This window comes from Poecilia mexicana, unplaced genomic scaffold (genome assembly GCF_051168715.1).
Source record: "Poecilia mexicana isolate PSO_F unplaced genomic scaffold, ASM5116871v1 scaffold_16, whole genome shotgun sequence".
Taxonomy (NCBI): domain Eukaryota; kingdom Metazoa; phylum Chordata; class Actinopteri; order Cyprinodontiformes; family Poeciliidae; genus Poecilia; species Poecilia mexicana.
The window spans coordinates 11,438,835-11,448,731 of NW_028263385.1; the positions used below are offsets into that span (position 1 = coordinate 11,438,835).

Sequence of the window (9,897 nt, forward strand, 5' to 3'; positions counted from 1 at the left end):
TATTACATACTTTACAAATCCAGCTTTTATGGATGACTGACAAGGGGAAAGCTGCTGTAGAAAAAAAGCCACATTAAAAAAAAGCCACTTCTTGCATCCATACACATATCAGGAAGTAGCAACATGTGGAAAGAAGTGGTCTGGTCAGAGAAAACAGATTCATCTTCCAGGAGCAGAATGATCCTAAATACACAACCAAAGCTAATGATTTAGAAATAATCATTCATTAGTTTGAATGGGTCAGTCTAAGTTCAGATCTAAAACCATTCGAGGATCTGTGACAAGCTTTAATAATAATAAAAAACATCCTATAGCAGGTCTTATACAGCCATTGTGACCGAGATCGAGTCTGAGAAGAATTAGCAAAATTCAGTCACCAGATTTTGAATGCTGGTAGACAGACGCCAGAAGACTTGTGATTGTAATAGTAGTGAAAGGGGGTGATACAAAGTATAGACTTCAAATCAAGTGAAACTTTTCAGATTCCCATTTGTAAAACAAGACATTAAAAACATTTATCTAGCATTTTTGGAATTATTTTCTTCCTTTTGTTGGTCTATTTTACATAAAAATCTTGTATATTGTACTTAACATGGAACAAGGAGTATGCTTGGGTTCTTTCCAAGGACTCCAGCTTCCTCCCACAGTCTAAAAATATGCATGCATAGTTTAATTTGACTCTGTGTGATAGAACTGTCCAGGGTGTAGTTGGCCTCTAGATATGCATCAGAAAGAATAACTGGGTATTTAAGATGAATGGAAGAGTAATTTTTTATTATACTGCTAAAATTGACAGTGAAATCTTTAAGAATGTACCCGTTAGTGAAAATATTGTCATCGACAAAAAAATGCATCGTGAATCCAGAGGAACAGTCTGTATTTCTCCTTTAATGAGACAAAAAGAAAACAAGAACATTTTAAAATACATCAATGAAAATTTGAACAAAGTGTGAAAAAAATAATATCAGGGCACTATATAAAGAAGAAAATATAGTTGAACAGTAGGATAACTTATCAAAATGCTCATGGATTTTGAAATACATTTGAAGCATATTGTAGGACATTAAAATATGATTAGTATGAGAGAAAACCCATTTTATTGAAGTGTTGGATAACATTTTCTGCGTTCTGATCCAGTTTACACTGCTTTAAGTTTCTGTACATTATAGTCAGGAAAAAAAGAGAAGAACATGAGCTTCCTCATAGAATCAATTCTGATCAAGCTAGCACATACTTAAACACCACAACCATTAAAAAAAATAAAAAAAATAAACAAAAACTAAAATACTTAAAATGATTTAAGAGCCCTGCCAAGATTTAAAGTGCAGAACTTTGATAGACATTTTTGCTTTAGTTTTTTCTAAGGATTGAATAAGACACCAAGACGAGTAAAAAGGAAAGTATGCAGTTTTGATTTGGCAAAAACACAAAAACAAAACAGATATTAAAAGCTAAGTGTTTCCTGTGGTACAATTACAGTTAACATGGTCACTTGTTCATTTTCTTATTCTAGCTGCATAATCATTTATTATGAAAAAGGCACAGAGGCAAAACTGCTTTTCATTCTCAACATGAACCCTAAACAGCGAGTTTTACTTTATGCACAAATAAGTTCTAAAAGAAAATCTTAATCGTCATCAAAATCTAGCTGATGTAGCATTTAGATGTAAAGACACTTGGACTGTCAGACACTTGAAGATGTCTGACAGTCTAAAACACTTTTGGCAGCAATAGCAAACTAATATTTTTGTTTATTCTAATTCAGATTCTTTTAGCACAGCAGTCAGGTGTACAGACCTAACTTTGCATTAAAAGCTTTTTTTTTTCTTTTTTTAAGTTAAATTCATCCAAAATTTTATTAACTTGAATCGTTCTGTAATACTGTGGGGAGGAGGTCGCTTATGATGTGTGTACAGCTATTTTTCCAGGAGCCAGAACCATAGGAGTAGCATGAAGGCCAGGGCCAAAAATTGGGAATATTCTCCCTTCAAACTTGTGTGTAAGAGTGACCAAGTGCTTCTCTCTCCCCGCATCCCAGAACGACACCTCCCCTTTGTCCATATTTAGCTTGATGCGTATCTTTTCAGGACCCTGCGGCACCATTACCTCTTTACGTTCATCAGTGAGGACAGTGTACACCCCTTTACTCAGCCCCAGGGCCCACACGCCACGACTTGAAGAGACCGTGAACTTCTTTTTCCGGGTCAAAACCTCTTTGCACACTCCCAGGATCCACTTGGGGTTGTCACCGACAATGACGTCCCATTTGTGTTTACCGGTTTTGTATCCTTCAGTCGCCATGACGAAGACGATGGGATCAAAGCGCTCTCGGTTGTCAGGGACAGTCATCCGCTCTGAGCTCTCCTTCATGGTGGTGAGATCAGGGCTCAGGGACAGCCACGGGGAGGCCGTGTTCGGGTCGAGCACCACTGGGTCTGCACAGACAAAGAGAAACATTTACATTTCCTTCCTGCTTGAAGGATGTTTCACTTCCTCCATTTTACTTGAATAAAACCCAAATTATGTAACTATACATACAATATTTGATATGATCCTTCATGTCCTTCCATATGTTGAAGCCCAGCGAGCCAACATGATTGCCCATGTTTATAAGGGAATCATAAAGAAAGGCTGGATCAGGTTCAACCCACTGGGCTCTGTAATACAAATGAAGATAATTAACAAAAAACAAAAAAACACACACACAATCAAATGTGTTTGTGTTTCATACTGAGATCCCACCACATATTAAGACCATGACTTACTGTCTTTTTACATTCTGGAAATTCTGCAACAAAGAGGAAGACAGGAGAGGGGGTATGAGTGGGAAATTAGCCTTGGAGCAAGTTTTACAATAAAACCCAAACTCAAAATGAGATGTTAAAACAAGCTGCCCCTGGTTACCTTCAGGAGGGCCAAATCCTCATTTCCCATCTCTTTCTTTATGGTGTCAATGAGAGTCCTTAATTCTTTCATTTCCTTCTCTGTCTCCTTAATAATTCTCTGCATGGTTTCGATCTTTTGCGTCTTATCAATGGACAGAGCTTCCAGTCGTTTGGCCTCTTCCTGGTGAAGAACCATGTGGAGTCGCTCAAATTCTGCCTTGATCAATTTTTCTGCTTCCGAAGCCTGATGCTGTGATGAGTTGGACAGAAAAAACAAAACAGTGTATACAATTTCTCCTGGTGTCTACAATGGAAAATTGTAGAATTACATTTTTTTAACTTTTGTAAAGAAAAAAATATCACTGATTTCCAACCAATCTGCGTTTTTGCCAGTCTAATTAGTTTTGCTATTAAAACCGTTTTGTCTGAGTCTTATTAATCATTATTCAAACTTTTATCCCATGAATCATAACATGAACCCTGTGACAGTAACCTTACCTTGATATACTCCACTGCATTGCTAAACTTCTTGTTCATTTTTTTGTGCAATTCCACTTTCTTTTCAAAAATCTGAACTTTGAAGCCAAGCTCTGCCTGAAAAAGCACAAAGAGGACAAACATTTAGCAAAAGCAGAAATATTACGTTTACTTCAGTTCAGACCCACTGCATCTTAACAGATATAATCTAATTAACATCAAGATTATGAATGTCATCAATAGGCCAGGGGTGGAAGCACAATGTCTTGATAAAACTATTTATTAAACTTTTACGATGTTATAGCTGTCTCTACATTCAATGAGTTATAAAAAATAGAAACTGATTTGATTTGCCTGATAAAGTGGAACGGAAGCACACAACTGTTGTCTTGAAGTTTTCTTTTTTTCTTTTCTGTGGATCTCTAGAGTGTCTCTACGAATCATTAAGGTAGGCTGGATTTGGCCCACAGGCCTTGAGTTTAACACAATGTGCTCCAGAGCAACAAAATAGGCCAGCGCATGTAAAGGAATTCAGCTAGACAGGTCTGAATTGAGTTTTACTCCAGGCGGTTTTTACTGCTGTTAAACAGGTTTGTGTACCAGAATAACCCCATCAGTTATTTCTTAGGTACCTCATATTCACCTATTTTCTTAATTCTTCTTTTTCATCTGAGCATCTAATCGGCCACTGATGCATTTCTAGACGGTATAAAACAATTTACATGAAAATAAGGGGGCAGAGAATTACGTCTGGACATCAATATTGTTTTCCATATTTATGCAGAAATGAAAAGTATTTGAAAAAAAAAAAACTTTAGGACTCAGGAAAAAATGTAAACATATTTTGTTCTATTAGCATTATCATTCCTCCATGTATTATGTCTTGTAAATTTATTTAACAGTGTATTATAGAATAGTAAAACACGTTGTCTGAGCTTCAGTAAAGAAGACACTCCAAAACTGTTAGGCGGCTTCACCTTGCACATGGATGTGCCTTCTTTCAGGGACCACAGCCTATGTCCGATGTGCTGGGAGGCACAATCCACGCAGACCGGCTCCTCGTCCTTCTCACAGTACAGCCCCAGCGGCTTCAGGTGCAGGTTGCAGAGCTCCTCGCTGGGTTGAACCTGAACGGGCCGCAGATTGTTCTGCTTGAGGAAGCTCTCGCAGGCGTCGTTGAGGGCTCGGTTACTGATAGCGCTGCCCTCCTGGTAGGGAACCCTGCAGACGGGACACGTCCTGTTGTTGAACTCCCAGCTTTTCTGTTGACATTCCCGACAGAAGCTGTGGGAACAGGGCAGCAGGACGGGGTCCCTGAAGATCCCCTGACATACAGGACACGTCAGGTCCTGCCGGAGAGGCAGAGTGTCCTCGAACATTTCCTCATCCATGCTATCAGGCGTTTTGGTCCCAACCAGTTGTTAGGCCTACTTTCGTTTTTTTAAGCCACGCAGACACACTCGACTTTCTTTCAGTGAAGTCAAACAGCCAAAACCTCTGTTAAAAAAATAAAATAGTTATTCCATGGACAGAGAGAAATAATACATGTAATGTTAAAACCCGAACTAAATTCGTCTTACCCTTTGGATTGTTCGTTTCCGCGTTCTTCTTCTTCCTCTTTTCTAAAATGGCGGATTACAAGCAACCTTTAGGTGGATACCGCCACCTATCGTACATGAGCAGCATTAACTCACATTCATTTTTGTATCACGAAGATAAATAAATAATGATTTCCTTACTATACATTTACTCTTGATTTTCTTCAGCGCCAAATATTCCTTTAAGACTCAATTCCTGTCCTGCCCTTACTATTTTCCTAAATCTGTCCCTTTCAGGTGCATACTTCACAATGCATCAATACATGTTCATTTATTTCACTCCACACCCCTCTCATTCATTATTATTTTTCCTCTCAACTAAACACAATATACGGCTTATGTTTGACCTACCCTTAACCTCAGCATTAACAGATCAACAGAAGAGAGGAAGTGGTTAGATAATACAGGCCAGCTGTATCCCACGATGTCCCCTCGACAAGTACAAGTGGTTGAAGACAGAATGACTCTGGCTAATAAAGTCACTGATAGATAATGTTTCTCTTCCCATGGAAGAAGCTGATACTGAACTGGAGAGTTTCAGTGACAGACTGATGTATCTTAGATGCACAAAAGAGTGTTAGCATCGGTCCTTCCTCCCAGCAGCTGCAATATTTTATAACCATCACTGCTCCCAACAAACTCATTCAAGTAGCCTTTTGTAATATATGCCTTTGTACCACTTGTCTGTTTTTTTTATTCAGCTATGACCAATAGATGGCGCCACTGACCATTACCAGCACCACAGAAACAAGGTGATGATCGCTTAAGAGCAAAAATATTCTTAACACAACCCGTAATCCACTTTATACACACATGGTTCATGTGTGTCTGTGTTTTTTTTAAAGATCTTTGGAGACAATTAAACAGAAACCAAAATTGCTCAATGTGTAACAAGTAGATGAAACACGTCATGTAGCAGGAGATAGATCACTTGGACATAGGATGCAGGGTTAAGTTTAACTACAATTATTAAAATTAGCAAGCTTACTAGCTGTTTTAAAATAGATGAAATAGGAAAATTCAAAATGGTCAAGTATGTACAGTTGTACCACATTCTTTCCATTTTCATATGATAGACTGAATAGTTTTAGGAGAGATGCTCAGTGCCTAGGATATTATTTTATCATCAGACTTTGATTTGAATGTCTCCTCAGATTTCTCCCTGACCTGTCTGCTGTGTTTCTTGGCTTTTATGATGCGATTTATTCACTAGAGTTCTCTGGCCAATGTCAAAGGCCTTCACAGGTACATTTTCACTGAAATAAAATTGTACACAAATGATCTCTAAGTAGGTGACTTTTAAAGCCATGTTGTGCACAGAATGCTGTTTAGGGTTATCAGGATAAAGATGATCGAACAGCAGATTTTTAGTGTCTTCAAGATTTATCCCATTCATCATCTTCCTTCCACATTTTCACATATTAATTCATTAAATCTCAATAAAATACAACACGATAAAGTTTGTGATTACAGACTGAAATAGATCAAGGAGGGGGATTGCTTTTGTAATATATACTGTCATTTTCATTTAATTAGAATGCCATTGAAAAGTTGATTTCTTTCAGCAACTCTATTCTCAAAGTATATAGATTAATCGCACAAAACATTTTGCATCACATCAGATCTACAGAAAAATTCAGAGTACAAAATTTGTGTCATTAATGTCAAACAACTCAATCGGGGAGAATTTCCAAACACTTTTGAAATAAGATTTCAACACATTTATTAACATAAAATAGATGCCTTTCTATAAATACTGTTTCAGTTCCAAAATATGATGAGGTGCGCTGGCATTGCTTTGTCGCTGTGAAAACTGCATGACTCAACCAACATGCTTCATTTCTTCACTTGTTTTCTGGAATGAGGGCACACTGCTCCAGTTCAAGCTAACATCTAACCGGAGAGGACATGACCTACTTGTGGCATCTACTATCTCCAAGGCCACAAGTGCAGCTCACTTAGTGGAGGTCTTCATACAAACTGTCTTCTGTTTCGTCCATATATTTATCATCTTTCATTCATTCCTCCTCACTTTTTTTAGAGACCGAGAGAAGCAGAGAAAAACACTTTTCCACTCATCGCTACTTTTAAAAACAGATTTAGTCATACAGGGTCTTTAAACAAAAGACAGGCATGATGACCGTTTACATTATTTAACTAAATGTATTTTATGTTTCATGTATTATTCTCAACTATAGTCGGCTCAAAACATAATTAGGTGTTCAAAGAGCAGTTTGGTGCAATGTTTGCAGTGCTCTGTATTCATTGCTCTACACCTGAGATATGGTGTGACTTCTGTGGTTATGATGCCTTCATAGTCACGCCAGAGGGTGCATCTATTACCAAAAATTCACGCTTTGTGCACATTCATCACAGTAAAAGTTAACACCTTAAGTCAACCAAACTCAAAGCAAGGTCTGTAATGCACTCTACGTTTTTAGACATCAGTCTTACTAGTCGTCCGTGTTAAAAGTGTCTCATTGGTCAAGTTGAAAATCTCTTAAACAACATGCTTCAGTTTTTTATTTTAATCAAATCTTTTTTTCCACCCTCAAATTATGCTGACATAAAAAGGGGCCCCCCTAATCACTGAGGCAACTTTTATTTTGGGGGACAGGATGAGGAACTTTTGGAGAGTTTCATTTCTCATGTGCTAAACTCAGGCCATGAAATACCAGCAAGCTACGGGAAACAGGAAGATGCTACCAAACCAAATACTGCAGAATTTCTTTTACACCCCCTTGTTTTCCATTCTATTGTCAAATATGAGCCATGAATTTTAAGCAAATGTTCAAAAGCACACCAACACATTAATCGAGAGGTTTAATGTGGCTTCTCATTCTCTTTTTTTTAAATATATATATTAATGGTTTAATGCCCACATCATAATCTGCAGACTGGTTTCTCTTTTAGTCATGGAGTCAGTTAATTATGCTTCTAAAATACCTACCACAAAATGTGGACAATGCATCAGAATTTAATGAGACGCTGCAAGGCAAAACGTAAAGTGGAAATTCAAAACTTTTTGTGAATCATGAATAAGAAGCTGTAATTGTGACCCAACAGCACTAACCAATCAGAGCATCAAGCATCATAAAAGCATCAAGCCAAATGATTAATACACATTAGATTTTTCATGTGACATCAACAAATTACAGCATATTTTATTTGGGATTTTTTGTAGTAAATCAGTACAAAGCAGTGCATTATTATGAAGAAGAAAGAAAATGGAAATACTGTTTTCACAATATATATATATTTTTTTACAAGTAAAAATCTGAAAAGTGTGGTGCTCATTTGTATTCAGATTCTCCTTGCCCAGCCTGTCTGGTTAGGCAAACAGAAATGAATTGGTAGGTTTGTGGCTGTGCCACATTTTTACATTTTTAGGGTGAACATGCTGAAAGGGATTCATAATATATCTGAAACATGGGATAATGTTTTATTGCCCAATTCTGCTTTCAACTGCTCCCCAACTTCATTCCTGACTTTTCTGGTGTGTTCCTATGTCTTTATGAAGTGGATTACTCACCAATTTTTTTCAGCAGACCTTGAAAGCCTTTACTGAACAAATAAGAAATAAATACAAGCAAGTGGACTCTAATTTGGTGCCATTACATACTTAAATTATTTTGTTTTGGAGAATCGGCATGGGATAATTAGTGCAAATATTCAAAATCAAATTTTTATTTGTATTTCAAAATTAAAGAACAATATATTATTTTCTTTCCACTTCACAATGATGCAGTTTTTTTCTCTCAATGCAGAACATAATAGCTGAATAAAATGCATTCACTTTGGCTGTAATGTGATAACATATAGTGAAAGAGGTGTCATGTCTTGTTGTAACGTCAGTATGGTGTTCAGACCAGGTCTGTATTCGGTAAAACAAAGTGTAAGAATGTTTTCGCAGTCGTCACAGAACAAAATGTCACACAGGAAATCCACAGGACGGCTGTGGGTTTTTGATGTTAAGTGAGACTCTATAAGTCACAAATGTGTTTTCTTTTTAAGAGTTTACTCTCCAGTTGGGGATTTTCTGCCAGGGACAATTTTAACGTAGGAGTTCTATGGTGGTTGACATGATTGTAGTTTGACTGAAAAGGCTGACCACTGTCATCATCTCTGACAATACATTTGAAAGGACAGATCTATTTTGGACATAGTGGGTTATATCCCTAAAAGCCAAAAGTAGAGTTAAAATTAGAACATAGTTAGATGTTAAAATGGACTAAAGTGTTTATCCCTGTCATCTATCATTTCTACCCATTCTTCTTCTACCACTCAGTATCCTCCTCTTTCCTTCATAAGATTTACTATCAAAGGTCAGAACTCTTTCCAAAAACGTTATCAGATGTTATCAGAAGCCAAACATGCTGAGGTTGTGGGTGTGTTCCTGCAAACTGCATTCCTGGCCACAATTGTTTCTTTAGCTACTAGGATAAAAGGAACAGTTCCCAAGTTCTGGTTTCATCACCAAATCTATGGATCCATTCACCAAGAACCTCAGAGACAGTTGTCCCCTGAATAACATTCCATCTAGAAGTCGTTCTCTACTAATTTGTCATTTCAAACTTCGCCCAGCCTGTTGATTCTCCAATGTTCTGTACCTTTATGGCACACAAAACTTTGCTGCACACCAACCATCCCTCTTCCGACCTGGAACCGAAAGCCTACTTCATTCTTCCTCTAAAATTATGACTCATCTTCTTAAACCTTATCATTGTTCTAACTTCTCCTATCCTCCCAAGAACATTGTTGAAATATAAACCAGTTTTTTTATTTTTTTTTATTTTCACTTTCTTTTTAAGTAGAATCTTTATTATTCATTCTGAGTACTGCATGTGATTCTGCATGTGGGTCAGGAAACTTCATGACAGTGAAACAGTCATATACCTGCCCGTTTTTTTCTTGAAACTGCAAACCTCCTCATCTGT

At 37.3% G+C, this 9,897-nt stretch overlaps 1 protein-coding gene across 1 annotated transcript; it reads right to left on the reverse strand.

Moving 5' to 3' along the window:
- Positions 1-868: 868 nt before the first annotated feature.
- Positions 869-5,015, reverse strand: trim35-28 (tripartite motif containing 35-28). Its single transcript, XM_014985400.2, has 7 exons — positions 4,943-5,015; positions 4,340-4,859; positions 3,384-3,479; positions 2,905-3,135; positions 2,766-2,788; positions 2,539-2,657; positions 869-2,435 (listed from the first exon to the last, which is right to left on the reverse strand). The coding sequence occupies exons 2-7, from the start codon at positions 4,751-4,753 to the stop codon at positions 1,900-1,902; spliced, it is 1,419 nt and encodes a 472-aa protein (XP_014840886.2). The 5' UTR covers positions 4,754-4,859; positions 4,943-5,015; the 3' UTR covers positions 869-1,899.
- Positions 5,016-9,897: the final 4,882 nt, after the last annotated feature.

Bases quoted from the DNA above. Each gene is read 5' to 3' on its own strand.
- trim35-28 (XM_014985400.2), bottom strand. From the start codon at position 4,753: ATGGATGAGGAAATGTTCGAGGACACTCTGCCTCTCCGGCAGGACCTG. The intron at 3,136-3,383 runs GTAAGGTTACTG...AACTCATCACAG, and splicing joins ATGCAGTGGAGTATATCAAG to CATCAGGCTTCGGAAGCAGA. The intron at 2,658-2,765 runs GTAAGTCATGGT...TTTGTATTACAG, and splicing joins TTCCAGAATGTAAAAAGACA to AGCCCAGTGGGTTGAACCTG.